This window comes from Pagrus pagrus (assembly GCF_965226575.1).
Source record: "Pagrus pagrus genome assembly, chromosome: 21".
NCBI classification, from domain to species: domain Eukaryota; kingdom Metazoa; phylum Chordata; class Actinopteri; order Spariformes; family Sparidae; genus Pagrus; species Pagrus pagrus.
Genome location: NC_140208.1, coordinates 25,622,705 through 25,640,869, shown reverse-complemented (window position 1 = coordinate 25,640,869; position 18,165 = coordinate 25,622,705). Strand labels below are relative to the sequence as shown.

General features: G+C 39.7%; 1 protein-coding gene across 2 annotated transcripts in view; it reads left to right on the top strand.

The window, feature by feature from the left end:
• Window positions 1-18,165, top strand: part of LOC311250136 (rho GTPase-activating protein 23-like) — an 83,041-nt gene that overhangs the window by 12,775 nt on the left and 52,101 nt on the right. Inside the window, exon 1 of one of the 2 annotated variants that reach the window (XM_084341700.1) lies at window positions 11,557-11,737. The exons of the other annotated variant lie outside the window; for it this stretch is intronic. Coding sequence (XP_084197826.1) covers window positions 11,684-11,737 — 54 coding nt within the window. The 5' untranslated portion in view covers window positions 11,557-11,683. Of the gene's footprint in view, window positions 1-11,556; window positions 11,738-18,165 lie in introns of those variants that run through there. 2 annotated transcript variants of the gene reach the window in all.

Here is an 18,165-nt window from a genome sequence, read left to right as displayed (position 1 = left end):
CTCACTTAGAAAAGAAAAGTGGCGGTGGTGGTGTGCTTGTGTGCTCCAGCAGCCCTACACTGATGATGAATACCCATATTGGAACGGCTATATAACGTCCTTTTTAATCATTTTATGGATTGGAGGGTCCATCTGACAGTACCTTACAGGACCACTCCACTGATCTTACACATAAATTTTATTCATCATGGTTAGTACTACTCAAACAAATACAAAACTTTTGTATAATGTCCTGTGTGTCTGGAGGGGCTCTGTCAGTCTGAGAAAATAACCCTGACGATGTCATGGGGATGTCATCAGGGTTCTTGCATCCTGGATTTGAGATCACAAATTCATAACAGAAAGTCTTGGTTAATCATGTGTGCTTATAAGGCAATAAGTGTATATTAAAAAGATATAATTTGTTGCATCATGGGAAATGTAGGATCCAGCAAGTTTAAGTTTGACCCATGATCCTGTGAATAAAAGTTAGGGTATCTCAGTCCCTGCTACCTCAATGTTGACCATTCTTTATTTAATCTGTCTCTCACAAATCCCACAATTACACTGAATTGCTACATCACTGGAGAACTCCTTCAAGAGTGTGACTAGGTCAGTAGCAACCAAAAGTATTATTAGCAACCGAAGAATCCTTTTCGCCATTCCAGCAATGAGAGATCAGACAACAAAAGGTGAACTCTGCAGAAAATTAGTAGACCTCTGGTGATTCAACCTTATTACCAGAAAGGAACATTGATATTAGACAATTGTGCAAAACTCCAGATCACATCCAATGTTTTTTAACATCCAGTACCAACATTTCAATAGGTTGTGTGACTTAATCATATTGTCGATACAGTATCTGTCATACCTGCCATTGCCATGCTTTAAAGAGACTAGATTCCAATGGAGGAAAAAATTTCAAGGAAATGTGCCAAAGATAAATTGAATATCAAGTTTTCTAAATCACCTCTGTGGCCAAATCAAATCAAACACATGACGTTTTAAACATAAGGTGTAAACATAATCTATACAAAACATATCAGCAAACAATCTAAGACGGCATACGTTACTGACAAATGGAAGACGACCTTGGACAACTATTACGAACACATAAAAAGTGAAAGCTGCACATCTTTGATAGACTGTGACACGATATATTGGCACCAAACAGTGCAGCATGAAACCTGCCAAGTGTTTCCACATTAGCAGCAGGTTTACTCCAGGTGACTAAGCAGAGGCGGCAGCCACATTCTGGATAAGAGCCTACAAAGTAAATTAATCCTTATACCACTCACCATCTTGGCAGCATGAAGCCTTAAGTACTTGAAATGTGTTTTGTTGGCATGCAGGGGATGCACATGAATCAATGCAGCTACATAAAAACATTTGGTAATATCTAAATAACATTGAGTGATGTAAATACAAATGCTTAAACAGTTCCATGCTGTTTTTGATTAAAGCATATAATCACTCAAAGATGTGCTTTTGCTCTACAGTAAAGTTGCTAAAGTGCCGTAAACCCTCCCAGCAATGTATGACAGGATGCAGTGTGGGTCAGATAACCCGTATTTGTTTGTATGTAAGTGTGTGGTGTGAGGGCGTGCGCATGTGAGTGTGAGCTGGCGAGCGTGGTGAGTGGTGGTGGGGTTTAGAGCCAGCAGATTGAGGCTGTTGTGTAATGGTACGTGGGCCTATGCTTTGTGAGATTGACATGTGCTCCCTGGGAGGATTTTCCTGTGGATGAAATGAGGGGACTTCATTGCTCCTCTGACAGCCAGGGGTTTTGTTTGAGAGGAAGGCTTAACTCCTGAATGTTCATGGTTTTGACCAATTTCTCTATTAAAGGGGAACTACCGTTTTTTACAACCTGGACCTTATTTCTAGCATAAAATACGATCATTTACTCACCCAGATAACTTTGGTGTCATTTGGAGTCGTTCGGACGAAATTAGATCCAGTGAAGCACTTCGTATATCCATGTAATGCGAGTGATCGGGGCACTAAAGCGCAGCCTCTATACAACGCATTATCTGCCGCAAAACTAGTTCATTTCACCAATATTTTGTTATGATACGCTAGTGCTATTCCCCTCTGAGTTGCCTGTTATCAACATCCGGGGTCTGTAGGTTGACCTAGCCGTTTAGCCTAGCCGCAGCCGTTTGTTGTTCTTTGGCCAGCTGTTCCTCTCTCTGCCTCCGCATCATCCTTTCAACAAGCTCCTCATCCGTGTACTCTGGCTCAAAACGGTAAGGACGTCCATCATAAACAAAGTCATCGTCCACCACCTCAGAATCGGAAAAATATTCAGCCATGTTGCAAAAAACTAGCAGTAGCAAACTACAGGTAAACAAGCCGGCTGTGGCGGGTGCGCGCGGCTTTCAGAGATGACATCATCCAGGTCAGAGGTTAGTAGGTCAACCTACAGACCCCGGATGTTGATAACAGGCAACCCCTGGACTCAGAGGGGAATAGCACTAGCATATCATAACAAAATATTGGTGAAATTAACTAGTTTTGCGGCAGATAATGCGCTATATAGAGGCTGCGCTTCAGTGCCACGATCACTCGCATTATATGTATATATGCGGCGCTCCACTGGATCTAATTTCGTCCGAACGACTCCAAATGACACCAAAGTTATCTGGGTGAGTAAATGATCGTATTTTATGTTAGAAATAAGGTCCAGGTTGTAAAAAATGGTAGTTCCCCTTTAACTTTGAATTACATTGGAATAACCAAAAGTGGCAATTTGCCATGAGCACTTAATTTTTGTAAGTTGGCAAAGTAGGCTGGGAACACAAAAGGTCACATGTCACATGTTCTTGGAGCCTTCAGCTCTTGAAAATCATTTTAGTGAATCCTGGTTTAAACAGAACATCATTGGTACCCATCTACCAGCCACAGTCTGTTCACCCTGCTGCCCTCTGGAAAAAGATACAGAAGTATCCACTGCCGTACCACCAGACTACAGAGCAGCTTCATTCCCCAGGCTGTGAGACTCCTGAACTCATGTTCAACACTTTGATATAAAAAATAGTTTTTCTTGTGTGGCGTAAAGGCAAATAATAAAATTAATTAACCTTACATTTTTCAAACAAATAACTGGTGTAGCTACAATGTATTTTGTACTTAAAAAGTATTCAATACAAGGCTTAAAACAAAGGATACATCTGGAATGGCAGCACATATTTCCATCAATGCCCAACAGTAATCTTTATTTTCATCAAATTGTACTCACTCATAGATACAAGCCACCTGAATACGGCTGATTTTATTCATCAAGATCCATGCATCCATGCAACCTTGAGAATTAATGACAATGTCGAAAAATGTTCCACAATGTTAAAGAAAGTGAGAAAGACTCACTGGATCTGCCCATTTTTCCCATCAGCAACAAAAGTTAATGAGGTCTATTCTTGGCCAGGACCCATCCATTTCATGGAAATAGAAAAACATGATAATAAAAAACAAGAATGCTAGCTTCAAGGCAATAGTTATACATTTAACTATGTCGCTGGAGTCAGGACATGGTTAGCCTAGCTTAGCATAAAGGCAAAGCTCAGTATTAACATGTAAAAACAGTGATTATTTATTTGTAGGATGAGTTATGGTGCCTCATTTTTGCCTTTGCTAAGCTAGCGTAACAATGTTGTGATTTTAGCTAGCGGGTTCGTAAAACAAAAAAAACAAAAAACAGCAGCCAATACCTCTTCATCTCATTTAATTTAATTCTGTACACAGAAATGTAAAAACAAGACTTTGCTTGAGCCTAACCGACAGCTGTTCTGTGATGCCTTATATACCATAAGAGACGAGAGAGGCAAATTCATGTGAAAGACTCCAGCAGCACTTGTATAAAATAGAACAACCTTATTACACGTGTTTCAGCTTGTGACCTTCATCTCAGTCAACATGAAACACATTACAAAAAACATTTCAATAAGGTACGTGTATAGATGAAAAAATTAAAACTATATATATAAGAGAACCAGTCATATACATCCACAATGGTGGGTTGGTCGTGTGTTCCCCTAAACTGACACAAATTAGACCACAACCACATGATATGATTTTGCCCCAGGGTCCCCCCTTGTTTTATTACAGAAAGTGTATGAAATCCATTTTTAAAATAGTCATGCATTCTGTTAATGTGTTAGTTTTAAAGGTAATTTTACTGAAAAAAAAAAATCTCTATTTTTATTGGGGACCTCCCAGAACTCCTCAAGGACTCGTGGGGGTACCTGAACCCTACTTTGAGAATCACCGGTTTAGAGGATAGTTTAAAACATAGTCTTTGTCACTTCTTATGAATGAGAGTATTTTGACAAAAACTGCCACCTATAGCATAACTTTACTGAAATTTGGTGAAACTTGTCATTTGTATCCAGCTCTATAGAGTACATGAAGTCCAGAGATGTAAGTGTGTGGTCTTGCTGTGGCTGCAGGCAAGTGACACTGATGTGAGGTGATAGTGCTGTAAAGACAGGCCTCTCTCGGAAGCCACAGAGCTCTAATTCAATCAGCAATTTACATGTGATCAGGACAGGACAGCCTATCCCCGCAGAAAAGTTACACTGATAATGGAGCGGTCACATTCTATCACATTCAAGTGTGTATCAAGTGTGAGTACACATAAAATCTATTATATCTTTGCACTGGTTTATGAACTGAATCCATTCATCCACCACTTGTATACAAACTCTTCCTCCATGTTTACCAGCATTCATTCTTCTTTGTGGGTGAAAACAAGTCTCTTCCTTTCCAGCAGTAGCAAACAGTTAGCTCACCCTCTAGGGGTCAGTTGGCACCACTACATGTTCTGTCAGTAGTGAGGATTAGATGGATTAGATGTTTAGCAAAATCTCCCCATGCTGCTGTAAATAGACAGATGGGTGTGTCCCCCACCCTCCCCCAATGTGCACACACACACGCATGCACACACACTTGTGCACGCACACACATGTGCACGCAGGCACACACACACACACACACACACACACACACACCAGCCTCTCTGTTTCCATGCTAGGCCACAACATAACAGAACAGACAGACAGATGTTTGTCTATTTTAGACTTTAATTCCAAAATAGATTGAATAGAAAGATTACTTATATCCTATTTTTTATTGTATGTTACTTGTGTTTTTCTTTTACTCATAGAAAATTGTTTTTATTTGTTAGCATAATGTTTTACAGCTCAGACCAATGGATTCCATTGATAAAAACATTTCCAACAAGAGGATATTTATGTGTTAACAAATTAATCATTGCAAAAGTAATCATATATTTTTTTTATCATATTATCTTACTTCATTCCTATGGCAAGTTTCCTCAGTTGGTAACAGACAGTGTTGCTGTTTAATGTTTTTGCCCTTCATTTATAGGGTAAGATAATAGTGAACAAAAGGTATGTAAAAAAACATGGTTGCTGGGAGATTTATGTAGCAGGAGGCACAGGGAAGATGGGGAGTAAGGACAGAAGGTTAACTGGGGGGTGGGGGGTGGGGTCACAGGGTACATGAAGGGAGCGACGGGGGGATGATGGGAGGACGTGGATGTTGGGTCTCCACAACCCCCTGCACTGGGGATAAAACTCTTTTCAAAACACGACCAGATTAGTGCTTCCACAGCACCCCCCAACCCACAGAACACACACACACACATACACACACCCTCCCTCCTCATCCTGACAATCATCACTTTCCAACACAATGTCTAGATTAAATCCTCACAAGCCTTGTTTTTATTGGAGCACAGGGGTGTTAGGATCAAGAATATGGGCTGCTGTGTCCTTAATGGTGATTCTTGGTGTAAGAACTTTTTGGGAAGCCTTTGTTTTGGGATGTTTTGGCTTCAATAAGTGCTGCTAATCTCCTCTGATGGAAGATCAGATACAGTAATTCTAATTAATCCGCAATCCTTTTAATCCACATTTGTTATAATATTTGATTTCAAAAAGACAAACATGTAACCAACTGAGCAGAAATTCCCAAACAAAGCACAGGGAGGAGCAACTAAAGGAAGCTCAAAAATCACATGGGCCATAGATACTGCTTTCAAATTGTTTCACTTCTGTTCAGGATTTTCACTGACAGTAGTTCACAATTTATCATATTGCATGCCGCTTCCTCTGGAGCTACGAAAGGCTTCATGCTACTTTTTTCACATACGCAGTAGTAATCCCCAAGACCTGTAAACACACTTTAATGTATTAAATTGGTGGAGTTACCCTTAAACTAGATGAAGGTAAAATCACTGTGGGCAGTTTTTATTGTTAACATTCAGGTTTACATTATCATCAGAACATACTGTCAATGTATGACAAGGGTTTGGCCCTGTATTGAATTGCTCATATAGTTCATATAGCATTAGTTTCAGTTAAACCTTATGGAAATATTTATTGAGTCATTTAATTTAATTAATTTTAAATTAATTTAATTATCTGCTGTATCAATCATTTATTGTGAGTATTTTTGTCATACAGTCGTACTGCTGTAGTAGTCAGTTATACCTGCCAACCTCAAAGAATTTCATTATTTTTTTGGGTCCAATGATGGAAAATATTGTTTCAGACCTTTTCAATATTTTGAAAGGTTGCGAGTAGTTTCCTGATGCCCTAAGAGTAATAAAAAATTAAATCAAACTTTACAGAGCAAGTGTGACATGCATCCAAAATCCCAATCTGATGTCATGATGTCAGAAGATGTCATCTGATAGAAGTTGGACCAGTGCTTACATAACAGAATTTAACCGTAGTCCGTGATGTGTGATTGCATGTCAGAAGTGATGTAAGAGAGCAGGAGAGAAATGAATTATTAAACTATTATATAAGGACTTTTTTTTCGTGAATGATGACACAAGTGTTCGCAGTGACACTTGTTTATTCATTCGTGGTCTCATCCATCATCTAGTACACATTGGATAGTTGGTCCACATCATCTTACAGTAAGGTGTGTGTATGTGTGTGTGTGTGTGTGTGTGTGTGTGTCTGTGTCTGTGTCTGTGTGTGCATGTGTATGTGTGCGTGTTTTCATTATGGAAAGCTCTTGTGGTAGGAGTTCCCTGCCTGTCGCAGACTTCTAATGAATTAAAGTGGATGATCAGTGTGTGTTTGAGTGTGTAACTATGAGAGCAGTGCAAGGCCAGTAGAGGGTGTATGAGAGTAAACATCTACACTCTCAGCTTCTCTCTCTTCTTTTTCTCCTCTATGATTCTATGCCGTTATTACATAATGACTCAGTGTGTGTGTGTGTGTGTGTGTGTGTGTGTGTGTGTGTGTGTGTGTGTGTGTGTGTGTGTGCGTGTGTGTGTGTGTGTGAATATATGTGCATGTTTGCGCACGCTCTTTCCTCTGTCCTGAGGGCACTGTCGGCCAACATCAGCATTGGGGCTGTGTCTCTCGCTCCACTGACCACCACACTATGCACTCACACACACACACACACACACACGCACGCACGCACGCACGCACGCACACACACACACACACACACACACACACACACACACACACACACACACACACACACACTCCTTCAGGCATGACAATTCTCCCACTAAATTCCATAACACAGCACACAGATAGAAAGACAGACAAAATGGATATCCAAGAAAATATTAAAACATACAACAAGCAGTCCAAGTTGTATTCATGTGTGTGCACAACAACAGAGAGCAGTCCAATAGAAAAGGTCAACTGACAAGCACACTGATTGGAAATGACATACTGATACTATAGGTTTACTCACATGACCAGTCTCCAAAGCTGAATATGGTCATGCAACCCTGTCTCTACTGTCACAGCAAATAGGTTTATGAGAAACATACTGTCATCAAGATTACACTTTTTCAACAAAATAAGGGACATCTTTTCTGCAATGAATTTATCTGCAAATTCACAAAATATTCACACTGAACTTATCTGCAAAATATTAACAGATAATGTGTTTAATTTGTTTTTACTAAAATATCCTTTCATGTCATTCAAAGCAAGTATTTGTAGTATTGTTGGGCTTTGAAACATTTAATGGGCCATGAGGAAACTATACAAATCAGTCAAAGTAAAGCTGAAATCTAACTGTAAAACAGAGATTTGGACTCTTTGTGGCCATTTTGTGACTTGGACTCAAGTCGATTTGAGTCACTGTTTTGATGGTTTGCAACTGGAGTTGTTTTTATATGGTTGCAAGATACATCTCTAGGATGCCCTGGGATGCATCATCAGTGATGTTCCTGGGGTCACTGGAGTATCCAAAGCCACCGAGGGGCTTTCTCTGCAGTTTCAGTGATGAAACTTATTTCCTCCCTCTTTGTGGTTCCGGTTACTCCAAGTCCTGCCAGAGCTTTACAGATTGAGCACCTACTGTAGCAAAACCCCGGCAGCCCACTTCCATCGGCTTGCAGAGAGCCCGCAAGCCTCAGCTTCTGCACTGCTCCACCTGCTCCTGGTATTTGGCAAGCTTCCTTTTGTAAGCATCCTCCATGTGTTTTTCATGATCACCTGTTTGGTGGAGTCTGAGAAGATGATCACATCTGGGCGGAGTCTCGTGTGCATTATGTTTTCAGGGAACTTGAGTTGTTTTCCCAAGATCCACTCTCAGCTGCCAGTCTGGAGCTGTGGACAATTGGCCGGGAGTAGGGCTTTTCTCGAGCCTTGAGGCAAGGGATGGTTTTCCTTCTGGGGTGGTGTTGACTGGACTGAATAGCTGTGGTAACTGTTTCCACAACTGCCTTGAGCACCTGGTCATGGCACCAGCAGTTACAACCATCGGCCAACGCTTTGGGGCAGCTGCTGAGGTGATGTCTGAGGGATCCTCTCCCAGCACACAGGACAGGAAGGTCTCTCAGTCTTGCCCCAAGTATGAAGGTTTGCCGGACTTGGTAAGGTGTCAAAGACAACTTGAACCAGAAATTTGATGTGGTAGATGTCAGCCCTCCAGAGATCCGACCAGTGATCTTCCACTGCAGTGTGTTTTCCCACCTTGTCCAGGCTCCTTGCTGACCGAGTCCCACCATCTTCCTGACTTGTACCTCCTCTACGCCAGCACACACTTCTTCCTGGAGGAGATTTTGTCGCTCCTTTCCTTTTGCTTTGTCGACCCGGCAGCTTGGAAAGTAGCCTAGGCCTGATCACCTGGTTGCCACTGGCCCAACAAGGCAAACCAATACCAATACCAGTGTCTGAAACATCTCTGATACTGCCAGAAATGCTTGAATCAGTACCACATAATTTATTCAGTATAAACGGGTCACTGCTATTTCCCAGGAGTGTCAGGGACAATTGAAGGCAATTTAACTTATTTCTTTATGGGGTTAGTAGTAGAGGGGGTGGGCCTGACTTGACTTTGGAATTGAGTTGCCTTAACTAATTGCAAGACTTGACTTGACCCAACCTGTGACTTGACTTGCGGAGGAAGAAATTGACTTGTGACTTGCTTGAGACCAACTGACATGAGTCATATGTCTGCTGTTTAACTTAATAGGACAATTGTAAGTGTGTCTTGGAAGGCCTGTCTAGATTTTTATATTTAATCTAGACGTACAATTAGTAGTATATTAATGTCATTTCAACCTCGGACCTACACACTGAACTTGAGTCCTGTGAAAAGCTCTAATCAGGCAGCGAAAGTGAAAACACCTGTGCCGATGGAGTGTGCTGGGACATGAAATTCACTTTGGAGTTGAGAGCCTTAGGAAACAGATATGGGACATACAAAATGAAAGCATGTTGAGTCAGTGTCCATATACAGTACTGACATCTGACTGAGCAAGTTAGGACCGCCACTCCCATAGTGTGTGTGAAATGAAAGAGAGGGCTAGGCACTACTATTGATAAGATATAGTACTTTATCATTCTGTCAATGATGATGAATGTTAAGTCTGTGGTCAAAATCAATATAAAACATATGGTTTACATTGGAAAATGGTCAGCATTTGTGCGTGGTATGTAAATAAAACATGCAAAAATTACCAGGTAAGTGGACCTTGATCTAGGATTAAATAAAAAAAGAGATTCAAGGTCAAGAATGAACCTGCAAACTCAATTTCAGGACTTTGATCAATGGTTTTTGAGGAGATTCAGAAGCTCATATGTCACCCATTTTCTTAAAAATTATCTTGTCACTCTTGCTTGCCTCTTCCATTTGGGTCAGTATACAAGACCAGTTTATATGGCTCTGTGAATGAATCGTCATAGTGAGTTATCAGTATAATGCAGTATCACGATGGCAGCTGCCATACATGAAGGTGCCAGTTCTGAAACATTGTACCAAAACAGGGAGCAGGGGTAGATTGGCAATATCAACCAGATCTGGACTTTCTTGCGAGAAAAGCTACCTTTGTGAGGCTTTCTGTTTTTGTTGATACTGTCACAAAAGTGTTTTTACTCTGTGATAATTACTCTAAACAACTGTATGTGATGTTGTGGTGGATTGACTCTGTCATGTTATACAAGTGCAGGGTTACTAAAATAGAGGAAAATTGTTCATGTTCACGCACCAAAACTTCAGGCACCTCCAGAGATGTATTTATTGGTGCCATGGGTGCCAAGAAGTGATGGGATGCCAACCTTGTCTCCTAAAAATGACATTTATTTAGGCTAATAACAATTTGCAACAGGAAATTTGTTTGAGAAGGAAACGCATTCTGGATTTCTATATTCTTTCTCATTCTTTAGATATTGTAATATGAGATAAATGAGCATACAGTTAGCATTGCACTATTAGTTGTTCAAATCAGTGGCAAAAATATAATTGGAGGATAGCTACACCTAGCATACACTCAATTTTCAAAGGTAAGGCTGTAATGTTGCTAACAAACACACCCTGCCAGTGGAGAAACACTAGATTGCTTTTCCAGCATCTTTCACTGACTCAGTTTCAAAGAGCTGCAAATAGGCCTACTGGCTAGAGTAGTGGCTGGAACTGTCTCAGGATGCAAAATTACTATATGTTGAAGCTTGAAAGGTGGCAGGGTCCGCCAAATATAAACAGCATGAAATTGTGTTGTCCTTTAAGGTCAGTTTGTTTATTCAGTTTATTGTTTATTCTGAATAATGCTAACTTCATAGTGCACCTTTGATAATATTATTGTAATTAGTATAATTGTGTTTACAGTGCGTTTTAAACGGCTGTGGCTCAAATCACATTCATGTCAGCTTCACTAAAGAAGATACATGTAACCTACTCAAGTGTGCTATAATTTAAAATATTTTAAGTAAATAATTTTAACATAGATTCATAATTCTAATTCATAGATTAGTTTTACAGTATATTTTAATGTATTCTAATATTAGCTCTGCCATTCCTTTATACTAATTTTACCTTTTATATTGTATTGTTTATTGCATTCCGTCATGATGTGTTGAGGATGTTAACATTTTTGGATCCGTGGGTTTCTTTCCTTTTGTTTATGGAAAAAGTCCATTGAGAGATTGCGCTCTTTCGATTTAAAGGCGAGGGCTTAAATGACGCCTTTATTTTGAAGTCCAACTTGCCAGACTTCCGCTAATATTGTGTCTTAATATGGCAGCATGACGCTGCTCGTAGCGGGACTGTTTACGTTGTGGAGAGAGGGTGAGGCAGTCCGGACTGAAGCCGATATTAACGACAGCACTTGAAAGAAATGGCCACAATGTTGACAGCAGAGTAGCCTGAAAACATTTCTTTTTTCGGTTTACACTCACCACACGCTGAGAACCCAATGAATGGAGTTGCTTTTTGCCTTGTTGGAATTCCACCTCACTCAGACACTGAAGTAAGTCAAAACTTATTATTCTGAATAAGTATTTCTCTCTTCTGTCAGTCATGACTTAAAGTGGTTTTAGGTTTATTTCATTGTAGTATGTGTTTATTCACCTGTGTTATGAGTGTCCTCTTTTAAATTGCATTTTTTTTCTTCGGTTGCCAACAACTATAACATAGATAAAAGCATATGGTCGAGGTGCTAATCTTCACTTTAGCTAATGTACACATCTGTGTTAGGTAATAACAGCATCCCCATAACGTAAACGACGCAAAAGCCCTTCAAAGACCTTTGTTTCCTGAACTTAAGGCGACACTAACTGATTTTTTTTTTTTTTTTCATATATCCCCCATTGCCCACATTTTCATCGTAGTCATGATCCGTGTCAGTTAAAGTTTTAACTTTACATCCCAGTATTCATATAACTTAACTGCTAGCATAGCTTCAGCATTCATCGTCTTCTCGAGAAACACACCCGTCAGTTCTTTTTGGAGATGTTCTCATGCACTTGTCCGTGTCTTATGCAACTTGTCAAATTCCCCATCTTGAAACAAAAGTGCAGGCTGCAGGCTGTTCAACCACATAATGTTAATCCATGAATAAGTGATGACTTCAAACGCACTTTTTTGTTTGAAAGCAGAGACAAATGCTCAACTGCACAACACAAATCTATCTGATTACTTGCAGCTAGTTCCACATAATCAGTCATGTCTTCAACACAGCCCATGTTTTTTCACCAGACGATCATATGCTGCATTCTGCAAATGACAGAATCATTTCTCCATGTTTTGAGGGAATGCAGCACATATTTTTGCTGTGACAGTTTTACACTCCCCACCCTCTCTCATTGCAGAGATGATAGGGTACGGGTGGGTGGGCAGAGAGACAATAAGAAATTGGGCTGGAATGCATGTATTTCCATATGCCAGCCCACATATGCACAGTTAGTGACAGAAGGCACATTGTAGCCGTTAGTCTTCTCTCAACGGAGAAACATTCATTCAGAAATGACACAACATTTCAGAAATATCTTCCTCCTCTTAAAAATCACCACCAGCACTGAGGTTTAACTAAACAGTGCATATACATGAGGCTTGTTACATATCTGGATTCTGACATTTTTCTTTGATCACTCCCATCACACAACTCGTTGTTCTTCGCTCGTATGAGCTATTTTCTCCACTCACTGTGTGGTTTTCATATTATTCACATGTTATTATTGTGGGATCGTGTCATGGCCCAGTTAGCATCAGGGTCATGGGTCATACACCAATGATAACTGCCATCAGTGATGGAATATTCAAATCAAGAGTTGCAATCTGTGACTTTTTCAAATTGGGTTAAGTACTGTAAATGGCACAGAGAGATTGGCGGTCTGTTTATAGCTGATTTATAACCTGTTATAAGGTGTCAGTTTATAGCAATTTAGGGGACAACAAACAATAGTGTATCCATTAGTGCTATCACTATTCAAGGCTGAACCCATACAGCATATGCTGTCTATCGATCAGTGGTAAGAGGGAGCATCTTACCCTTCAGTGTAGTTTTATTTTCTTGTGTGGTTTCACACAAATACACTTGTCATACTCATTTGTGAGCAGAATATCCTTCATTTAACTCTTAGTGATGGCCTTTTTACAAGCTTCTAGCAAGGCTACTGATGATGGTTGTTGTTGTTGTTGTTCAGTTCACGGTTCTCAGCTTGGTTTGTGTCTCACTTGGGTTGCATCTAGCAGATTAGTTGTAGTTGTAGTTTTTTTACAAAGTCAGCAGCCTCATACCTGTGTATTGGTCACGAGGCAAACTACTTCAATTGCTCTGTTGTGCTTACAAAGTCTACATTTCGAGTTCAAACAGGTCTTACAGTTTGAATATTTAAGTTATTCCAATGTTCGAATGAACCTTTGACCGTAGAAATTCAAAGTGACAGCACTAGTAACCATTGTCTGAAAAATTAATGCCTACCAAGCGCCAATGGCAGGTGGGCTGAGGGCTGCTTGCCACACTGGTGGCTAAATGTTTGTACCAAAATATTTTTGTAATGATAATAATAATGATAATAATAAAAACTATGTTGAAAGTCTCTACTATGTTTTGGTGATACTACAGGGGTGCTGTCTTTGTTGGAGTTTGACACAAACACACATAGGGACCTCCCCACAGTTCATCATACATGTAAAATGCAAATTAATGGGAACATTTAACCATTATAGAGCAAAATCCCAAGATCACAAGATGCAATCATAAGATTGTGATGTTTATTGCAACGTCTTTCCCCTCCATGCATAGCTCCGCTCTCACCGCAGCTCAGTCTTCACTGTTGATTGGCTTTTACTTATGACATATAACCAATCAGATAGTCCTGTGGGTGGGATATTGAGCGGACTACAGAGTGGTTACTACATAGAGAGAAAGGCAGCTACATTAGAGCCAAAGTAGTTTTAAATTAATTTACTAATTATTTAATACATACATACAATATACAATACATACAATACATTATTTGTACATTTAATAGTAAATAAATACTTACTATTAATTTTGAGAGTTTTCTTCAGGCTTGATTTGACTAACTGTTGTAAAATAATTTTGCTTCAGATTTTCCTCTGGCCTCCTTTTTGAAGTTTGTATTCAACATTATACCTTATTATCTCAATGAAATGTACTGAACGTATATGTGACACAAAAAAACTGTTTATTATTTTGACCAGTAAAAAATATGCTTGGCTGGTAGATTTTTTCATCTATCAGTCAGCTTGGACACTGCTAGTATCCACCCGCACAGCACGTCTCTGCAGCATGTGTTACGTGCGATAACCAGTCAGAGATGACTAGTGAGCACAGGTTCAGGGAGCGGTCTCTGTACAGGCTAGTCAATACAGCCAGTTGTTTACAGCATGCTACTCCCCCTAAGAACACACATAGTCATTAGAATTAGGGCTGCGCCTAATGATTATTTTCATTGATTTCAATTGTTTTTCTCAATTAATTGTTTAATCATCTCCTCTATAGAATGTCAGAAAATAATTTTAAAAAATTGCCCAGAGCTCAGGTTGGCATCTTCCTCATTTTAGCAAATCATCAGTCCAAAACCCAAATAATTTCACTATGTTATCATATATGACAAAGAAAAGCTTTGAATTCTCACATTTTGTTGGAACCAGACAATGATTGTCATTAAAAATTACTTCAGTGATTCATTGATTATCAAAACAGCTGCTCCAGGTCAGTTGACTTTGAGCAGTAACCGCCACAGACCTTTTCAATACTATTGGCACCATTACTACATTTCTGTTATTTTTACTTTTTTTTAAAAGTTCTGTAGCGTTCATGAATTCATGTTTTGTACAGTCCTCCTGTTTTCTAACCCTCCCCATCAGATTCTGTGTGTTCAGTCGAGCAGGCTCCTCTTACCTTATATGTCTTACTGCCAAATTTTGGCCTCAGCCCAGGCCGAACGGGGTAATTAGTTTGTGCTGGCTTCACTTCACGTGCTTACAGAAGTAAAACAGTGGCATTTCTCTTTCAGGCAGCTACTGGATTCAGAATAGACCTGTTTGCTCTGTAAGGACTTGTTTTAATACTTAATTAATTATTGATAAAGCACACTGGAGGCTTCAGGACTATTTTGTTGCTTTCTTTAGAGCTCGGTCATTGTTATGATCATGTAGCAATAATGTCAGCCAGTATGGCATTTCCTATTGATTGATCCTCGATTGACCGTTTGTAGTAAATTCTACTGACCTCTACAGTGGAGGGTCCTAGTTCATGGTCACCTATTCAACAGTAATCATGGAGAATATAATGATGTAGTCAGCATCTCAGCATCTGTACAATCACTCATGATGCATGGGGCCTAATTAGCTCTATAAAAGTGCAGGGTGAATGATTCAGCGTATTTGTAATGGATAAGTAGGATGAGATGCTTTGGTGTCATAGTTGTAACAGTTACATTAGAAACAGTTGCTGATGCAGCTGGCTAATGCTGATTTATTGCTTGCTTTGGTTCCTCGCTGAAATGTATAATGAAAACAGTAACTGTGGCCAGTATCTTTTCAGTCATTTTTCATTGAGATCTTGTTTGTATACCTGTGAACTTTTGCTCTGACAGATTGTGAGGTGAGTGTATGACAGTAAGTGGCCTTAAAGCATTCATCTAGTACGTATCCAGTATGTTTTTCTTTTCACTTGTGGGATTTCTATTATTAGACTTAGTGGACTTATTATGGTGAACCATTTGCACAATTCACTTATACAGTCTGAGGTGTTGCAATGTACATTGTATATAGCTTTATTAATCACCTGTATATATATAGCTTTTTACCTCTCTGTATGCTGCATTAGTATCAATTAACTACCAATACGAATTATATTATCCTGTCCTATTTGTCCTATTTAGTGTATTTAGTATCTACATATTATCTTTTGCTGTCGCAGCTATAGTTTTATGCGTAGTTTTATGCGTATGGATGCATACTTAACATTTAAGTACTAACTAGGGCTGGGTGAAATGGCCTTATAATAGTATTGTGATATTTTTAGCATATATCGCAATACACAATATATATCTCAGTATTCTGAAATCTCCTTAAAAGCACTTCATAAATGCTAGGATGGCACGAGAAAAATCAAATATCACAATATTTTTCAACAAATACCTCAATATCGATATTTTGGCGTCATTGTAGGGATGACTACAATATTGAAATACTGACATAATGAGATTTTTGATAAATAATCATCAGTAATGTGGATACAATAACTAAGTGGGTAAAGACACAATTAGAACAGTCTGTCAGTTCAGAAAATGACATCACTTTACTGTAATGTAGGGGTGCAATGACTAGTCGACTAGTCGACGAATAGTAGACTGACTAATTTAGTAGTCGATTAGTCGTCGACTAGTCGTTAGTGACGTCATCGTGTGGTTATCCCACGGCATGCAATGCCACGCTAAACAATGTTTCACCGTAGCCAGTTGAACTAGCTCAGAGTGAGACATCTCACTTTTCCCAACTTGTTGATACACTGACGGCACATGCGCACTGGTGACTGGGAACAGGAGCAACATGGAAGCGGCTAAAGGGACGCCAACGCAAAATAAAAGGTCCAAAGTTTGGGAACATTTCATCCTGGACCCAACAAAGAAAATGGCCACATGCAAAATTTGTAAGATGAAACTCGCACACCATGGGGCCACCTCAGCAATGCATGAGCATTTGAAGAGGAAACACATTTTAGAAGACTCAGACGCACCTCGGTAAGATAGTTAGCTCCCATGCTAGTAGCTAGCCTATTACTGTATGTGCAAACAGAGTTGTCTTGGCGTTATTTTATTGCTGCTGCCACTTAAATATAATAAATAAGAGCCATTGTTTTTTTGGTTTAAAAAACTTTATGTTATGCATGCAAACAAAATGCACTTTTGTTAAAGGAAAGAAAGTTTATTGCTGCTGCAACTTTAATATAATAAATAAGAGCCATTGTTTTTTGTGCAATTCATAATCTGACTAGTCGACTAGTCGTTACACTAGTCGATGACTAGTCGACTATCAAAATAGTCATTAGTTGCAGCCCTACTGTAATGTAGCCTTTAAAACCAGGAAAAGACAACACTTATGACATATCATGATGTAATGAAAACATGTCAGTCAGGCACTACCAAAGACATGCAGGTTAGGTCAATTGGAATCTATAATGTTCGTGTAAATGTTATGTCTATGTAAAGTGAATGTGTAAGTTCTGTGATAGACTGGCTACCTGTCCACCTCTTTCTCTCACTCACAGTGCATACTGACTGGAATGGGCAGTACTGCATGGCATAAGGTTTAGTGAATAGAAGGATGGAGTGTCCAGCGGGAACCAAGCTTTAGAAAAAATTAAAAGACAGTTTTCCATCAAATACAAATGTCATTATAATTTTGCCACTTGGTTCATGGCCATTTTGCACAGTGCAAAGCAGAATAATCGGGCAGAGTTGACACATTGCATTTGCTCTCTGTATCTGTAGCAGCAAAGAAATCTGAAAAAGCAATATCGCTAAGTGACTTCCCCAATTACAATGATGAAGTGTCTCTGGACTAACAAGCACTTAACCCCCCCTCATATATTCACAGGGAGTGTGTGTGTGTGTGTGTGTGTGTGTGTGTGTGTGTGTGTGTGTGTGTGTGTGTGTGTCAGGGGGAGGGGCTAGTGAGGAGTGACAGGGAGCAAATTGCACGCTGCAGATGGGGAACAGTCATTGTTGTGTTTTTGCAGGCTCTGTACTGTATTGCAGAGTGGGGGCAGCTCAATGGGTGGGGTGTATGTGTGGGGGTAGGGGAGGTAGACAGGCTGAGCCTTGCTGTGAAATGTGTGACAATGGAGCTCTGTTAAGCTGTGTACTGCAATGCTTGTGTGTGTGTGTGTGTGTGTGTGTGTGTGTGTGTGTGTGTGTGTGT